Below are 19404 nucleotides of genomic sequence, written 5' to 3'. Positions count from 1 at the left end.
TTTGTCTATTTTGGTTATATATATATATATAAAAAAAAAACCTTAAATGTCATCATGCAGTAGTTCACCCTACCACAAAGATTGTGCAATGATGCACATGAAAGGAAGAAAACACGTAAAAATTACTCTATATAGCATGAAAAGGTATCTACTTCAGTCAATTTATTAAGCACAAAGCATAGGTAAACTTACATACTAGACTGCAGTCAGCTATGGGCACTTGTTCTATTTTTTTTAGGTGGGGGGTACAGTAGTGATAAGTGGAAACAAAAATCATTCTATCTAATCTATTCTTTTCCCAAATAGTTTCTTTTATTGGACTTTATAGAAATGAATCTTAAAATCACTAACATGCTCTCTGTTACTGTACAAATAAAGTGGCGTGATTTATATTTTTGTGGTTTATCTTTTTGTTTTTTCTAAGTTAAGTTTGTGTATTTTTTTGTAATTGTTTTGTAATATCTATAATATTTAAAATATTAATTTGTTTTCTTATATTGTAAAGCGAGCAAAATTTGATAAGGAAGATCTCAGTGAACGCTATTTTCAGGATTTGGAAAGCCCTGAGTATCAAGACTTCCGAGCTGAGGCCATTCTGTATCATCAGAAACAGCAGGAGAGCTACAGAAAAGCAGCAGAAGCTCACAATCGAGGAATGAAACAAGTTGCAACATATTATGCACAACAGGTTTGTTTTATTAAAATAATCAGGTCAGATAGCTCAGGAGTTATTAATCCAGATGCCATTTTGGGCTACATACAGTTTTTCTGTGATGGCACAAACTTCAAAGTTTTTTCTTTCCTCATTATGAACAGGACTAAATAATAAAAAAAACATTATTGACTGTTAAATATGATCTACACAATAATAGTGTGTCTTTAATTTTCCATGCTTTACGTGAGATTACATGAGATTCACATGCTTACCAGACTAGTTTTTCATGCTTTTCTGACATAAGACAGTGTACAGAAGTCAATAGCTGAAGATCAAATTTTGATTTAGACTTTCAGACGACAAAAAACTCAAACAACAGCTTAACAAATCTTTAGCAAACCTAGAATAGACCTTGAATTCATACTTACATGCTGTTGATAGGGTATATTACAGTCACTAGGTTTAAATGCTTGACACTGATATAGTGGGGCAGGCTGTGGTAAATGTGCCTGTAAGAGGTTTTAGTAAATTAAAATGCAACAGGCAGAATGTAAATGGTAGTGTACTGCTGTGAGTTGCGGTTAAAATCATTCAGTCTGCACCTATTTATATTAGAGGACAGCTTTACCTTTTTTTCTATAATTTATTAAAGTTACCCTTTAAGATATCCTTACACATAGACTACCACTTAAAAAAGGACCTGCAAATGCAACTTAATGTACCTTGTTTTTCCATATCTGATATGTTAAGCAAACTTAACTAGTGAATATTTAGATCTCTTTCCAACCTATATAACTTCCTTTTCTAAACAAGCAAACCCTTTATTTGTAATGTGTAGATTCTGTACGTTTAATGAGATTAGGTATAACCATTACTGATAATTTCCCTCCAGGGATATTTATATGGGCAGAAGATGAAAGAAGAGAATCACAGAGCAGCTGTGCAGATCTTTGAAAGGGCTAATGAGTATCTTTTGGCAGAGAATATATTGGATTTACATGGACTTCATGTGGATGAGGCAATGAAACACTTACGCAGGGTTCTTCAGGAGAAGACAGAAGGTATACTGTCCCTTTCCTATATACTGCTACCGTATTTCCCAGAAAATAAGACACTGTCTTTTATTTATTTTTTCTCAAGAAGACACAATATGGCTTATTTTCAGGGGATGTCTTATTTGTATTAAGTATGGTACAACAATCTACATTTATTAAAATATTGTTAAGTCGTCTTCTTCTGGAACATTGTCATAACTCTCCAAACCCGGAATTCCATCCTGAATTTCTTGCAACTCCATTTCCTTTAGAACCAATGGCCCCAGTCTTTCATGTTGAGCAATAGAGCTCATCTCTCTGGGCTCAGTAGCAGACTGCTTGCTGAAGCTTTCCCCCTATCCCCTGGTGTTTGTGTGGGGTGTGCTGGGGAGCAGCAGCTTTACTGGTGTTTGTGGGGGGTAAAAGAGACCCACAGACTGTTGCTGGTTGGTGCTGGGGGAGAGAGACCCACAGTGCTGAGTAAAACAGCAGCCACAGCTTTTCTTCTTACCCCTGAGAACACACAATACCTAAAACAGAGCTTCCTGCTCCTCACTTCACTGAGGAGACTTTTACTTTCACTTTCTATGTCTCCCTCTATGCATCAGCTTGCAGCACGCACAGAACGACCGGGACCTGACAGGGGGAGCCAACCTTGTTGATGGGGCTGCCCCTCTTCTTTACTGCTCCGTGCCGGTACGCTGCATAGCCACTCCTATCACTATGTCTTATTTTCGGGGTATGGCTTATATTGCGCAAATGCTTAGAAATCCTGCTACGACTTGTTTTATGGGAATGTCTGATTTTCGCGGAAACACGGTATCAGACATCTTGTGTCCTTGGAGCTTATACGTCATCATTGGTCTGTAACTGTAATAAATGGCCTCACTGACTAATAGTCGGGTATGGTGGGGTATTTGGGGTTCCTGTGGATGACTGAAGATAAACTGAAAGAACGTTTGAGCAACTAGGAATGTCTTCTTTTACTCATGCTGACAGTTTAACTAGTTTGTTTACTTTAACCATTAGCAAATAACCAAATTTGAGATCTACAATAACAGGATATCATATCAAAATATGGAACACATAGGGCCGTCCTAATTTATTAAAGCTCTCCAAGACTGGAGAAGACAGACTCTCTTTGGTGAACCTGGGTGATCCAGCAAACCTGAAATGGGTTGAAAACATTTGCCAAAACAATAGCAAATAATTTTAAGAAATACATTCCAGGTTTGCTAGATCATCTCGGTTTACCCAAGAAAGTCTGTCTCCTCCAGTCTTCAAGAGCTTTAATAAATGCCCAAAGTGTCGTTTCTTGAAGTTTCCTGTCTTGAGGCACATATGGCTAAATTGCAGTTTATGGTGTTTTGGCACCATAACATTTGCCCAGCCTTGTATAAAATTTTTAGGTATTTGTATATCATAAGTAACAAAGTATAAAAACTGCTTCAGAAATAAAGATGTTGCCCATTGCAACCAATCGGGTCATTTTCTGGGAAAATGTAAGAAAGAGCCAATTGGTTGATGCTGCCCTTTTCATTATGATTTGGTTTTTGAATCCTCAAGCAGCACAACCATTGTATAATTGTGAGCATACACACAGCACATATGATGTTCAGTTCTTTTCTAAATTGCAGCATTAAAGTAAAACAAGTGTGTAGTGAAAAAGTTTGGTTTAAATTCTCCAAAACATGTTTTTATAACATCACTGAAATAAAGCATGTGTACATGTTGGTGCATAGCCGTTTGTACTACAGACTGTATTGCTTAGAATCGCTGGCAATACCCAATACATATGAGTTGAGAGCTGCAGGTGTTTTACCTTTATGTAGAAGCAGACACTAACACAGTTACTTGATTTCGTGTTAATTGGCCTTTATGCTTCACATCTCTCCCATAATGGTAGATGAGCATGAATCTACAGGAAAGATCAAAACAATGGCATGATTTGCATTGGTAATAAACAATCTGCATAAACTCTCAACACATGTACAATTACTCAGCTTAGAACAATAAGATGTGACTATTGTTAGCATGATGTTGCTATGGGTTTTTGCACTTTGCTCATTTTGAATTGTATTTTTATTATGTCTGTAGCTAATACCAGCTGGTAATTTCCAGAGATTATTTTGTTCTGATTTACAGTGTAATCTTTTTGTTGTTATTGACAGATTATAAACAGAATGGAGGCAGCCCCCATCTTTTGGTGATTACGGGAAGGGGGAATCGTAGCCAGGGAGGTATTCCACGCATTAAACCAGCAGTCATAGACTACCTCAAAAATCGTGACTACAGGTAAGTTTACATGTGAACTGGTACTGCCTATTCTTTATTTCTGCAGAACTTTTGGAGACTGCTAGGTTTTGCATTAGCCTGATAACAGTGTTAATAAAAGATGCCATCAACCCACCAAAATATCTGTTGTTAGTTTTCATATGCAGATATCCTCTAGTCCCCCCAACCTTTCTGACAGCAGGGCCCGGTAACATAGAATAAAATTTTGCCATGGCTTGGTATATATGCAACTTACAGAGTTGCTGGGAATGGCAGAGAAGTGTAAGCCTTACATACATTGCTCTGCCATTCTCAGCAGCTCCTGTGTAAGCAGTGTGAGGAAAGCTGCCCACACTCCCGCTGGATGCGCTACTACTGTCACACTGTCACTAGCTTTAGAGCAGTGTAAGGAGGGCCGCCGGCATCTCTGCCTCTGTCATTTGTGGCCCTCAACTCGCCAGTCTGAGGGTTGGGGACCACTGCTCTAGCAAGTTTTATTTCACTATTTTTTTAAAACAATAAACATAATCTTCAGGTTGTTTACTGTGTGGTACTTTACTTTGATTTTCTTAAGATTGTCATTTCTTTTGATACAGATTTCAGGAGAAGACACCAGGTGCCCTACGGATCATGCTAAAATAAATAGATTAACGGAAAATAGTTTTTAGTGTAAAATGGAGTTTTAACACTGTTGTAACCTGCTATTATGTTATTGGTGTGTTGGCAATGAAGGGAATATATGCAATGTAATTTAATCTCTTAAAATGTGTGAGAATTGCAGATAGAATGTCGAACCAGCAACATATGAGAAATGTTTTCAGTAACTGATTATTTTTCCATTGACAGTAATTTCCTATCTAAAAACTTGAGTGTATGTCATGTGTGAGTGTTCATTTTAGAACAGTTTTCCACCTTACACAGTCTTCCTTTGAGGTGTTGGGCATACACCTCAGTTATGCCATTTTATTTTTGTTTTTAAAACTTGGTGCTGAGGTTTCTAGTGTGATCTTTTCTTTCCAAAACAGCGGGAACACATTTTAATACAGTATTTTACTTTTCAATGCTTAGAACTATTGAATAATATTGTTGTGTTTGTAAGATTACCATTTTTGAGACTTTTAGGTCTGACACACATGAGTATTCGTAGCTCAATAAAACATGTAGTCATAGTTGAGGATCCTGCTGAAGAACACTTCAGTGATGACCACTCAAGTATGTTACAGAAGTAATCTGGAAAGAGACAACTCTTTGGAGAGACAACTCTATGAATGATCAATAGAGATCATTGTGCAGAAGTTGGTATGCATTAGAATGAGAGGATGAACAAGAATAACTATGAGTCTTTATTATCACCATTGACACTCATGTTTGTGAGCCCTGGCATTCCCTTCATTTTGGGTGCTCTCTTTTCCTAGGCAAGTATATCCAAAAGGTGTTGTGTTAAGGTATTTTAGTAAGTGTTAGGATGATTGCATTAGTTCAGAATACCACTGGTTCAATAAGAAAAAATTGACATGTAATGAGCAGGAACAATGTTATTTGAGCAATCAGTATAATATTTTGTTACACGGTTACCAAACAACTGCTGTTTGGTTGTGTTTGACTTTCTTGAACTGTGCATTATTTATATATATCATAAACTCCCATTTTGTGGAAAGAACCAATATTAGCAGTAAGAATTTTTGAGCTGCTGTTGATTTATTTCTACTCCCTATTAGCATTTCCTAATTTACAGTTATGATTGTGCAAATATTCACTATGACCTAATTGTAAATCTGCCACAACCCCAATAAGTTAAGTTTTTTTTTTATGTATAAATGGGCACAAAAGTTTACAGTGCTATTATTTTATCAAGTTTTGTTTGGTTTCCTGAATCTTTGTTTGAATTTTTATCAAGGGCTAAAGTCCAGAACTAATTTCATATTGAACGTAAGTTTCAGAAACCTATGTAAGCAGGATAGTAAACTGAATAAAAGGTTGCATGGCCTCAACTGGACAGTATTGTGTCTATTCCCTAGGAACAGATATTTATTAGTTAAATGTAATAGTAAATACCTTTTAAGTGGTGAATGACAGCAAAATATTTCCACTAGTCATGGCCATTATTTTAAATTGAAAACATTTGCTGCAAGTTTTTAAAACTATTGAGGTTTGACAATTAGGAACACCAAGGCTTCATCATCGAGCATCCTTACAAATCTAGATATGCTTATCTTTTAAGTCTAAAAGCTTGCATATGATTTTTTTTTTCAGTTTAAAAAATGTATCAACAGCTTTTGTTCTTTATTAATTTACTGTAGCATAGTTGTAGCATACAAATACACATCTCAAAAAATGATGTTAATGTAGCTATACATTCAGAGGTGTTTCTCCCCCAACCCCCCATGATATATTGTTTAGCATGAAAAATATGTGAGTAGACCAACTTGGCACTAAATGTAATAACCGAAAATCCCATCCAAAGATGAGTGTCCATGCCTAAATGTTCTATTTATATTCTCAATAAGACTAAATTACACAATTGTGTTTCTTGCATGTTTTTGTACAATAAAAGTATGCATATTGTTCACTAAGCTGATGGTCACTGCATCAGTCAGGGGAGAAACTTTGGCAATAAGACAAAATTTTCTCCCAGCCAAAGTCGGTACATCTGCCAATGTAAAGGCACCCTTGTTATTTAGGGTAGAACACAAGACAATGCCATACACAAGTCTGTACATTTGACATAACATACTGTACACACCTGTATACTATGTATATTTAAACATTTTAATTAACTGGATTTCACTGACTTCATTTTTTTTTTAATCACAGTATTTTTTTATTGATTTATTTACGCATATTGATCTAGAACACTTTTTATTTTTAAATAGCAAAGCCACTTTCTTGGGAGCATTTTAATCTTTTTTATACATTCTTAAAAAATCACTATCATAAATAACCATACTGTTTTTTTTTTTGTTTAATAAGAGAATGTTTTAAAGTGGATTATTAACCCTTTCTAGGGTTTGTAGCTTTCATTAGTCCTTTTTGATTGCTACAGGTTGCTATACTTGCGCCTTTTACTATAACTAAGTAAAGCTGAGTCAGATAAGTATATACACCTTTGATTTTCATTAAGCAAAGTAATTATTGAAAGGACAGTATGTGGGGACAGGGTAATTTTTATTTTTGATTATCCTATATATCCTCTATAATGTTTACTGAATTATGGTTTACAGTGCATATATATCAGTATTTGAAAAGCACAACCACATTTATTAATATGATTTGTTTCAAGTGGACTGTAAAAATCTTTAGCTTTTGAACAAAAAACATCATGTGTTACTAGTTTGTAAAAACAAACTAGAATAAAAACACACAAAATGTTCGATTTTTTTTTCCCCTAAAATAAGTTTTGGTATAAGAGCTGTTAGTAAGTATTTTACATTAAACTGAAATGTCAGTTAATTAAAACTTTGATTCATACTCAGGTGTTAGCTGGTGAAATAGGAAAACATCTTTGCAAACTAAATAATAAACAATATTTACTTTTTCTTGCAGAATTGAAGCATAATTTATTGGAATATGAACAAATGTACAGAAAGTTAGTTATAAATATGGTGTACATATGTATATTTTTGTTCTCAAAATGTGCATTTTTTAATGACATTCTGTTTGTAAAAATAATATATATATATGTACTTTTTTTCTTGGTTTTATGCCCAGTGATTTTGTATCTAATATTGTACCTGCCAATTGTTAAATTTGTGGACTGGTGTTAATAAAGCAAATTATTTCTTTGTATTTCTATTTTTATACGCTGTATAAATGGTGCATTTTAAGGCATGCATTATATATTTTGTAATTTGAAGTTATTTTATTGATATTGGGAAAAATAATAAAGAGAATTTAAGAAGCCTTCAAATTTGTTAGTTTTCCATTTTATACAGGTAGGTATTGCGGGAAAGGAGATTTCCAACTGTTTTGAGTTTTCCTTTGCATGGGTATGTATTTACATTTACAGTGGTAATCAGTTAGGTTGCCTTTTAATGGAGAGTGGGTGTTATCACTCAAAATTTTAGAGATATCATCTATGTACCTCCAACACTGGAATATTTTGTTTTTGTTTTAGCTGTTTATCACCTAATACCGTGTTTCCCCGAAAATAAGACCTACCCCGAAAGTAAGACCTAGCACTATTTTCTAAACTTGCCCTAATATAAGACCTACCCCGAAAATAAGACCTAGTGTGTTTTTGGGAGCCAAAAAAATATAAGACAGTGTCTTATTTTCGGGGAAACACGGTAGATCTTGGTAATAGTGATTGGCTATGCAAAGATTCTGATTCTTTAACAATCCTTGTTTTTTTTTAGTAACAATGTAACCAGACAGTATTGGAAAACACTATCTTATGTTAGTTATATTAGGATTGTTACAGCCAGTACAGATGCAAGCAGTGCTTAACAGGGCAGGCTTAACCCAGTTAAGCTATGCTTTAAAATATTCAGTAGTAATGAAGAGGGGAGGGGAGTAATATGAAGTAATATAATATGGAGAGGGTAGGGGGAGAATGACAGAGCCGCACCTTCCTGTGCTCTCTCCCCTTCACTTTTATTATAAACTAGGACGGTCGTACAGATGACAAGCGATGTACAAACGCCAGATATCAGCACTTAGGCAATTATTGGATGAGAATCCTCTGACGTGTTTATAGTACTAGAGTTCTCTAATTAGAAGAAGCATAGATTTTGCTGAATAAAGGGTTATAGGGTCTGACTCAGCTAAGAGTGTCTCATACTTCTACAGAGAGAGTAGAAGTCTTTCTGTGTAGTGTGCTGGCAGGGACAGGTGTCTTTTTTTTTTTTTTTTTTTTTTTTTTAACATTCTTTAAAATATTTTTAAACTATTCAACAACAACATGAAAATAGGGGAAAATGCATAAACATTATCATACAAGTCTGAGAGTTCACATATCTGACTACATGTGATGTACTACAGTCTTCGTTGATAAGGAGACATGTTGTCATAACATTTTGCCTTACTCGCCAAGCAGCTGAGACATGGGGCAAGACACTCCTATCCTTTTAGTCCTGATGCGTTACATAATGCATCAATGTGCATTAAATTAAACCAGCCCATTTAAAAAACTACCCATACACCATTTTTTTCTGACCGTACCCCACAATTTCACGTGTTGAACTTCATTGCTCAATGCTTTGGGATGCCATTCAGAATTGTATAATGTAAATGTTAACATCAGTGAAAGGGCCCTAACTCCTTATTGATTTCCAATGACACCAAAAGCCAATTTAAAATGGAAATCAGATACTAATATTCAATTTGGAGTGTTGCCCAACATCATAGCACAAATTTTACATTCATTTGGAAATGGTGAAAGCCTATACATTTTTCTAAACCGATTAATGCCGCAAATAGAGTTCCATGATTGAAAGAAAGATCAGACATATGAATTTGACAGGTTATATAATTGGTTTCTTCTCCTTGCAGCTTTTTATTTTAATTTACTATTTTGAATTCCACTCCTTTTGCCTCAGAGTCTGGAAACATATGAAGTGTAATGCATACTTTGAAAATCAAAGTAGTGAGTCAGGAATAAAAAGCAATTGTCCTGAATCATTGAAAGTTTCTTGGTGACAGTTTTGTTCCTTTTTTTTTTTTTTTACATCCCCAACATGGGTCATAGTCTGGAGAGAAAGGTGTCTTGGAGTGGAACACTGTAGTCTGCATGTCATGCATCTGATGCAACCCATTCTAATGTAGAGTTACCGATTTCACCTTCCTGCCTTGCATTTCAGGGCCATCTGCCAGGGGTTTCGTTGTTGCTTGGCCATACTGGTAGTCCCAGACCATAAAAAATGATTGGTTACTGATTTAGCAAATCAAATCATTTTCACACTTTAAACACTCCCAGCTTCAGAAGCAAAATCTGTAATGTTATATTTAGAAAGTTGTTTACAAATGTTTCCGTGGATGACTTATGAAGGGTTAGCACAGAGCAATATTTTATAAAATTAAAGAACACCAACTTTTTAAACTTTCCTTAAAGCACATGCAAATTTAGAGGTTACCCTAAGAAACTTTTCAATACAAGAATTATCCCAAAATGGCTTACACAATTTTATGCACTAGTGGCTGGAACCAGAGCACCTTGTACTACTGATTAGCTTTGCAAGAAGAAATAAAGGCAAGGCTTAGTGAAGGAGCAGTTGCAAGAAATGTGCTTACAGATGCACCATGTGGCAGTACTATATGTGAAATAGATTAGGAGCATCAAGGGGCACAAAAAAATTAATAACATGGGTTTAAAAAAAAAATAAAAAAAAAAAACACATGGATCATGTGCGATAGCAACACTGCAAAGGATATACATATGGGACACCTTAACTTTAAATAGCTTATAGTCCTTATACTCTACCTTTCCCATTTACGATATTGGAATCAATGTACTATGGTATTCCTGGCTTCATATTGGGAATTAGTTCCATGTCCCTTCCACCCTTCCCTTCCTAGGCTGTTTGGTTTTCCCTTGGTTATCTCTTTCCCCTTCGTCTCCATAATATGTTTTTTCTTATGATATACTGGTACAATAAATGTTTCAATATAGGCACTTTATAATATGTCTTTAGGAATTGTGTTACCCGGGGTCTACTTTAAACATTTTAGACCAATAGGTGGTATTTATTTATGGTATTACAATAACCACCAGACGGGTGATATGAACATAATGTTTACTTGCATTTTACAAATATGTATATTGTACCATATTTATGTTTTCCTGAACACTAACTCAACTTTCTCTAGCCCCTACAATGCCATGTGACATTCCATGTTTTCGTTTCACCCCCTCTTCCCGGACCCTGTTCATACCTATTTTGATCTTTGGAAAAGTGTTGAAGCAACATGTTTCTATTGTTATTGTATTGTATTTATTTTGTTGTTTCTTGCTCATCTGTTCATCTGTTGCTAAATGCAAAACTTCAATAAAAATGATTGAAACAAAAAAAATAGCTTATGACTTTCTACACAGGGCACAGTTAATACCCTTGTACAATTTTTCTTTTTTTTAAAAAAAAAAAAAAAAAAAAAAGCATTTTAACGAACTTTTAAAAAATACATATCTTTCATCATTACTGCATATTGTGGGATATCTATATACTGGATCACTTCTTTTTCTGGAAAAATGTAATGGTTTTGCTTTCTCTTTATTTTAATCTTCCATAACCGCTGCTTCTCTAACATCCTGTTTCAATTATATTTTCCATTCATTCATTTCAGGTGGTTCACAAACTCACATTTCATCTTTATACTGTATATGTTAATATCAAACCTGTTATGTTGATATACAGTGTATTGTTGCATATTTCCTGTGAACTATCAAGATTACCCATTTCCTGTGTATCATTAATGTGAGTAAAAAGAAAAGAGGAACAAGACACTCATTCATATTTCCCAGTACCATGGATGTGGTGTTGGGAGCAGCCTTGGGTTACATTGGAGAAGGGGGGGTAAATTGTCTCCTGCTTAGTGATATATGCATAGTTTTGCAGGTAGCTGGTCTTAACATTTTATGACAGGTGTACTTTAACCCCCCTAGCGGTAATCCAGAGTGTGACTCGAGGTGGAATTTCCAGGCAAAAAGCTTGGGGTGGCTTAAAACTTAAAAAAAAAAAAAAACACCCTGCTCTGTTGTCATCCCCTAGCATCCTGCTGGTCCCCGCAGGTCCCGGGACACGTCCTTCTCCTTTGATCTTCAGCCGCGAACTGCAGAGACGATCTCTGAGGTTTACCGGTGACGTCGGTGCGGGCGGGAGGATCGGCGGGAAATTCAAATCATTTTGTATAGGAAATCTTCATATAATATATATTCAATTATATATATATAATTTACAGTGTACAGTTGCACAGTACAGTACAGTTACAATGTACAGTTATATTACGTTTTTATTTAAAGTTTATTATTAAATTTATTAAATATTGGATATTTAAATCCAATATTTAAATATTGTAGCCTACAATGTAAAATAAATGTCCATGCAAAAAATATGTAACACTTTTTGCATGGAAATACGGACAGAAATAGAACGCTAGGGGGGGTTAAACAAAAAAAAAAGTCACAATTAGGTTTTTGAAATAAATGGATATCTATTTGAGCTTTGCTAGGAAAACAAAATATATGGTAAGAGTCAAATTTCAGATGTTTCCTTACTGTCTCAGTTGGTTCACAATGAAAAGGTTTGTGACGTTGTAGGACACCATTGGCTCCTCTGGCTCAAACAATAATACACATATCTTGTTCAATAATTCGTTGGAATCCTGAATATGGTGTACTGTGGTGCTAAGGTAGGGTAATAGGGTACTTGGTAATGATGTATATGCCAAAGTTGTGTCAGATTCATGTATTTTGCATTTTCTAGCTGTTGTTAACGGTCTAGAACCTTTTTGTCATAGTTCTTGACATATTGAAGTATTAGTCTTACTGAGAAGAATGTTCACCTTCAATTTGTAATCACATGTATTCATGACCACTGTACATTTCTCCTTGCCTGCTGTCAGGATGACAATGCTTGGATCCTTGACAAGCAATACAGGAACCCTTCCCAGTAAGTTTCAGTTGGAGTGATATGTTTTGTGAGAGAAAAGGACTGCTAACACACTAGGTATTTGTTCAGCTTTTTCTACATGTGGCTTTTATGGTTGGAAGATTCTTTAGCTGTGATATCCACAATGAGGTTTTACACAATGGACATTTTTTAGTGGGACTTTCAAGGCGTTCTACAAAAAACAGTGAATACATAAAAAATCCTTTTATGAAAAACATTGATTTCAAATAAAATTTCTAACTGCACCTCAAAAGTACACTGCTTGGTATAAGATATAACTGCCTGAGTTAGAAGAATTCAATGGCCATTCTGTACATTCCGATGCGTTTCGTAGATTAAATCCGCTTCATCAGGGAATAAATGTGTGCAGAAACAATGGATACAAAGTACTGCAACAAAATACAAGGACAAAAAAACAAACCATTATTATTTTGTCCATTTGGGTCTCCTAAAAACGCTTTGTCTTGGTCTGTGTGTCCGCTTTTCCTGCCGTGGTACCCCTCCATATCTCTTGTGCCAAGTCCTGTGCCAGGCTTAAGTTGCACCATCTTGTGCTTGGTGGTATGTACACCTTATGACTCAACTTCTATTTTTATCTTGGCATATGTATTGAAATATTAATGCTTTGTTTTTTGTCTTTGTATTTTGTTGTAGTACTTTGTATTCATTATTTCTGTACACATTTATTCCCTGATGAAGTGGATTTAATCTCAGAATGCGTTGGAATGTAGAGCATGGCCATTGAATTCTTCTAACTCAGGCTGTTATATGTTATACCAAGCAGTCTAACTTTGAGTTGCAGTTGGAAATTATATTTGAAATCATAGTCACATGGTGGCTACTTTTTAATCTGTGTTTTGTTTGTAAATATGCTGTTAATAAAAGGCTTATATATTCAGTTTTTTTGTATACTGCCTTGAAAGTCCCACTAAAAAATGTCCATTGTGAATATTCTCAAATAGGGATGTTGGCAGTAAGTTAATGATTGGCTAGATTCGACAAATATAAATTTGTTGTCCTACATCTACTATGACGTGCCACAGCAGAATTCAATACCTTGGCTATGGCTTTTTTGAAACCCCTAAAGTGTTACAACCTCTGCTAGGTTCAAGTTCCTATCTGTGCATCCCCTGGGAGGATTCACCCCTCTGTTTGTAAGCATTGTCACTGAAGCTGAAGAAAGTGAAAATCCAATATTTTTATTTGTCACTTTAATGGGAATAAACTGAACACCAGTCTAAAGCTGACTCTTCAGAGAGATTAAATTTTATTCTCACTGTAGCTAAAAAAAACAGTAAGTAAAGATAAATCTCTCCACTAAAGACACAAGCATAAAAAAAACATGATGCAGGTGTGCAAATTTGAGGCTTTCAACAAATTGCAAACATCAGAACTACTAAACGGCTACCTGCCAGGCTCTATAGAGTTTACCCTCCTGGCTGGGCCAGCAAGATTTTGTTCCCCTTTCTGGTAAATGAGACGTGACACTGTTTGGGGCAAGAGAAGGAGCAATTCCTTCCTGCAGTGACTATGCAGCTGGTAATATTTCTCTAGCAGTAGAGTTGCATGTGTGACATCAGGTTAGATGCACTTTAACCCTTTAACTCTATATTTTGTTTACACTTTTATTACAAAAGTGCTGCATACATTCAATGCTAATTTACATTTCCCAACATTCACTTTTTTTCTTTGCTAAATTATTTTGCAACAAAACTATGTAAAAATTATCCCTTAAATTTGAAATCAATTACTTTAATGAGAAAGTTTTTCCTTTGTTCTTTTTTATATTAACTTACCTTTTTAGGACATTTTAGCAGTGACTTTATTAAAGCATATTTCTTCCTAAATTTCATATGAAATAGTGATAACTGTTTAATTTTTGGCATAGATTCTTGTCACAGATTCTTGTCACCAGCAGTTCTCATTCAGCCTTCACCTTGTTGCTGCTACTACATCTGTGCGACAGGAAGCGGATATGTACATGTAGATTATCACACAGCACATATGACACATCTGTCTGAACTGTTCCTCCTTTGCCCCCTCCTCCACAAAGCAAGCCCCTCGCAACACCTTCCAGACAACCAACTTTTTTACTGGTACAAACGTCCGCTTTGAGGGTCTGCAAGGAACCGTGGTATGTCTCTGACTTTATCTAAGAAATTGGACTTCCAACCTGGTACAACGACCTCTCTGCACTGTCTGGTAAAACATTCTTTTTCATATATCCTTTTTGTTAAAATTGCTTTTTAGGAAACAAAGTGCTTCTATAGAACCAGATAACTTTTATTCTGTTGCCCTAATTTTAATCCTTTTATAATCATGAAGAGTGGAAAGCAGAGCTAGCCCAGTGATAACCATATATACCCTATTGTTTGTTGTACGAGTGTTTCCGGCCCATTAAAATTTTTTTAGGTATGTGCTTTGAATGTTTTAGGTATGTACTAGGTAAGTTCTTTTTATTGCATAGTTCCACACAAAACATTTAAAGGATGTTTGTTTTAAATCGCCTGACCGGTAGTCCAAAGCTACAGCTAAAGAAGAGTGATAAGTCTAGTTGAAAGCTTTTTTAATTGTTGAGTACTTGTGATCATATTTTTGGTGGCTTTATAATTTTCATTTTAAATTACATGGTTGTCTTTAAATGGTAGCCAGAAAAGTAACATATCCCCCTAATGTTTTAGTATTATTTTATAAGTGAGCTTTAGCTATCCAATAAATATTTACATTTCTGTGGTTTTATGGGAGTTTCAAGTGTTCTTTTGGTGCAGTCTTTTGAAGAAAAGCAAGATTTTGTTGTAATTACCGTTCTCTCATAAGTATAGAATCAAACTTTTAATTCAGGATAGCAAAATCTAAGATTGTAATTAAACATTTGCAGCAGAAAATATAAACTGACATGATGCCTATATTTTTAAGGAAACTGGAGACCACTGTAACTATTATAGCTCTAAAGAAGAGAAACTTTAATAGCACACTGGGCCATGTGATATAAAGTAATGTTTAGTTTTGTTAACAACGGCACGATGGCCTCTTTGTTTATATAAAGGTCCATGGCTGTTTTGTAGAATTCTGTTGTAGCTTTTCTGTAATTTATTCCATCAATATCTATGTATTTCTGAGCATTCATATCAATAAAATACAAACAGAAAGATGTTCAATGGGAAACACTAACTTTTATAAGTTAATAAACATCTAACAAAAACACACAAAGTAGTTTGTTTTCCACATTTGTGATCTGTAAAGTTCTGATTAGTGATATGATGTCACAAATCAGCTGCTTGCATTTCATATTTCGTAAACATTGTTTCTAAATCTGTGATTTTTCAGTGAGAAGTGATTGTTTCTTAAAGTCTGCTTACTTTAAAAAGTAAATGTACAGTAAGCTTTTTAAAGATGGTGAAGATATGTTCATTTTGGGCTCAATGAACTTTTACTTTGCAAAGTGAGGAGGCTCTATTACCCTACTAATTCAACCCTGATAAATTTAGATAGAGCCAGCCTTCGATCACTGATTCTACACTGATTCCCAGTGACATGATTTTTTCAGAAACATAGGGGTCTATATATGAAGCAGTGAAAATGACTTTCAATTGACATTCACTGGTAGAGTATAATCCAGTTCCATGTGTTTCCAATGGCAGTGACTGATTATCGAACATAAAATGTTTGGTAATTGTCAGAATCATTGCTTTAAAAATGTATAACTTACAAAATACTTGTTCAAATAAATTTACAATTTTAAAAGCAAAGCTGAGCAAATGATCCTTCTTTCAGCAGCCTCCCTGCAGTATTTTGTGTAAATGGCATAGCTAAGCAATACAGATGCAGATAAAAATTGGTTTTAATTTATTTTACATTTTTATTAGAAAACTTTATAAACTTTTTTTTCTGTTCTTCTAATCCTGCTTGTCATAAAGTCTTTCTGCCACATTCTTCTTTGTAACAAGCAATAAATTATTATCATTATTATTATTATTATTAATAATAATAATATTAATCATAAACATAATTTATATAGCGCCAACATATTACGCAGCGCTGTACATTAAATAGGTATAGTGCACAATTAAAAATTGTAGCAGTAGCAGATAATTCATGCTATAGCTACACATTCATATTCTATAGATACTTCTGTAAAGCAGTGCAAGATCTAAGGATTTGTAGGATGAATCGGCCCATGACATATAAGTGAAAGATGAAATCTGATTGGTTGATAAGGATTATGCTTTGCACATCATTATAGCACTTTGCACGGTTTGAATTTATTAAGTACAATGAGAAATGTGCAGCGGACAGCAGATGTCCAACTAATTAGAAATCTATTTTTGTCTATTGTGCATGATTGCTCTTTGCACAATAGTTTACCAAAATATGTACGTATTGATAAATAGTATTTACTGTAATAGTTCATATTGTGCTCCAGTTTGATTAATCACCCCCAATCACGGAATCTATTGCCAGCGTTTGTGACACATTAGTGTGTTTTTTCCATATATCTGCCAATATTTTTTGAAAGGGACCTAACACATGTGAACCATTAATTGTGCAGTGTAAGTGGCAGTGATGTATCATGCAGAAATTTACTGTGAATCCAACTTGGAATTTTTCTGTGTTTTCATGGAGAATTCATGGTCCTAGGGATACTGATATATATATGTGAGTGTTAACAAATGGCCAAAGCCCAATTAAGTTACTTGTATGTGTTATTTATAATCAAAGGCGAGATCTCCCCAATTGTATATATGGTAAGATAGGGCTGGACAAAGAACATTAAGCTACATTACGGTACAACCTAAATCTTGTTTAATTGTGAATCAATCAGCTACCAACGTCAAGTGTAAGGTCCATATTAATGTTGTTTTGACAATACCTGAAAGCTTGACAAAAATACTAATAAACTACTAGTTGCTTAAAAACTAATTTACAACATACTTATAGGAATAATAATTCAACTATGCAATTTAAAAATGTGTTTATAGTGTAAATGCATTACATATTAGTATAACAATAATATAGGATTAGCATTATTTGACAAAATAGTATAGAATACTAAACTACAGTATAGGTGTAATTGTTAGTTTATTACGGGTTGGCAAACTTTGTCAGGCTCCATGATCAAATGTTGAAAAATGAAAATGAAATACCTATTTAGGTGATTCAATAGGTAGATGATTCATGTTTAATTTATTTATTTTGTGGCCATTAAACATTTTATTGTGTGATGCAATTTTCATCAACGTGTTGCTTTTTAAAAGTTGACAAGGGAATTTTTAGAATACATAATAATCCAGCAGGTAGGAAATGATTAGGTATATGGAGTTGTTTCTGTTGGATATTCACCATCAACTTACTAAAACATCATTTACTATTAAAGTATCCCTAAACAAAAAAATAAAACAACAACTATAATTTATCAAGTGCAAGCACCCAGAGGGGCTTGCACATACCTGCAGCTAAATCCAACCCTTAACTGCTAAAAATTTGGACAAGCAAAAATCCACAGCTAACTGGTAGTGTTGGAGTTTGTCCAATCCCTCCCGCCTCCTATACATTGAATTGGCCACCACTATGATGGGCTGCCTCACTGGCCAATGGGAATCCCCAGTAGGCAGGAAGAAACAGGCGGGGTCATGTAGGCAATGATGTGATGTCAGGTGATTGTTGTCATATGACAAAGGAAATTAATAAATCTATGAATGGTGTGTATCCTTTTATATGTGATATGCTTTGTGCCTTACAAAATAGTGTTTCGGATCAAGTATTCGGTTCATGTTTGAAACCTTTATAAACAGAACTTTGGCACAGCATTCTGGTATAGGGGTTAGCATTGTAGCTATGCAGCCTGAGAATCATGGTGGACTCCACATTTTTCCCTTTATTTCTGGCTTCCCTTGTACTAACCTATCAGTAAAGTAAGTGTCTTCCAACCTAATGTGGGGGCATTACATTTTGAGTTCCTCTGATGAAACTTGTGCACTCACTGGGACTAATTGACTATAGAAGTAGTAAATTATCAAATATGGTAACGCTGCAATCAGTCGTTTAGCTACATGAATGGACAAATTCTTCCGTACTTATTTTCTCATGATGGGTATTCATATTGGTTGTTTTTCACCTCTGTGAACTTTGAAAAGTGACTATATTCTACTCCAAAACTTTATAAACCCAACTTAATTTAATTGAATATAGAAATGCCATACCACATAATTATTAGTGTGATAATTTAAATACAAAATCACTTGCTTATCCTTAACATAGGTGCAGTACTTGTGTAAAAATAATTGTAAAAATATTGTAAATATTGTAAAGATGTAAAAATATTTGTTAACTTTTTAAAGTAGGGTTAAACATAATTTTAGGTTCTTTAAAATGTTTATGTTGTTTTATCCTGCTGTGCATTCAACATATATTACAGACATTTACTACCCATTATTTGTCCTCAATCTAAGATATGAAGGTATAGGTTAGGTCTATCTTTATTGGTGGTTAGAAAGGTGCGATTCGAGTAATAAAACCAAACCAGCTGAAGAAATGAAACAATTTGCCGCTTGACCAAGTTCCACAAGAGGACAATGCATGGGAAGTAGCATACATTTCTTTTTCACTTATACTGTGTACTGTGTATTAACTGCATTTCAAGCAAACAATTCATATTTTAAGCATTTTTTTTAAACAACACAACTATGTTTATTATTATTATCATTAATTATGAATTAAATTATTAACATTTAGTTATAATGTGCTTACCAGCATTTTATATTTTTTAGAATTCATGAATTTATTTATCCATTTATGTATATAAATATGTGTACATATATAAATATATATATATATATAT

The 19404-nt window shown here is 34.5% G+C and overlaps 2 protein-coding genes across 8 annotated transcripts in view; both read left to right on the top strand.

The window, feature by feature from the left end:
- Positions 1-7870, top strand: part of N4BP2 (NEDD4 binding protein 2) — a 43030-nt gene extending 35160 nt beyond the window's left edge. For all 6 annotated transcript variants that reach the window (XM_072406299.1, XM_072406300.1, XM_072406304.1 and 3 more), the window contains 4 exons: positions 506-688; positions 1548-1716; positions 3861-3984; positions 4560-7870. In XM_072406299.1, the coding sequence (XP_072262400.1) occupies positions 506-688; positions 1548-1716; positions 3861-3984; positions 4560-4605 (522 nt within the window). In that variant the 3' untranslated portion in view covers positions 4606-7870. The remainder of the gene's footprint in view (positions 1-505; positions 689-1547; positions 1717-3860; positions 3985-4559) is intronic.
- A 6679-nt stretch (positions 7871-14549) lies between these two features.
- Positions 14550-19404, top strand: part of RHOH (ras homolog family member H) — a 32205-nt gene continuing 27350 nt past the window's right edge. The window contains exon 1 of one of the 2 annotated variants that reach the window (XR_011919987.1): positions 14550-14768. The gene's annotated coding sequence lies outside the window, so the exon portion shown is untranslated. The remainder of the gene's footprint in view (positions 14769-19404) is intronic. The other variant, XM_072406305.1, reaches the window with a different exon arrangement.

Source organism: Pyxicephalus adspersus, chromosome 3 (genome assembly GCF_032062135.1).
Source record: "Pyxicephalus adspersus chromosome 3, UCB_Pads_2.0, whole genome shotgun sequence".
Lineage (NCBI taxonomy): Eukaryota > Metazoa > Chordata > Amphibia > Anura > Pyxicephalidae > Pyxicephalus > Pyxicephalus adspersus.
Note: the sequence above shows the minus strand (reverse complement) of the source record. Positions and strands in the feature narration are given on the sequence as shown.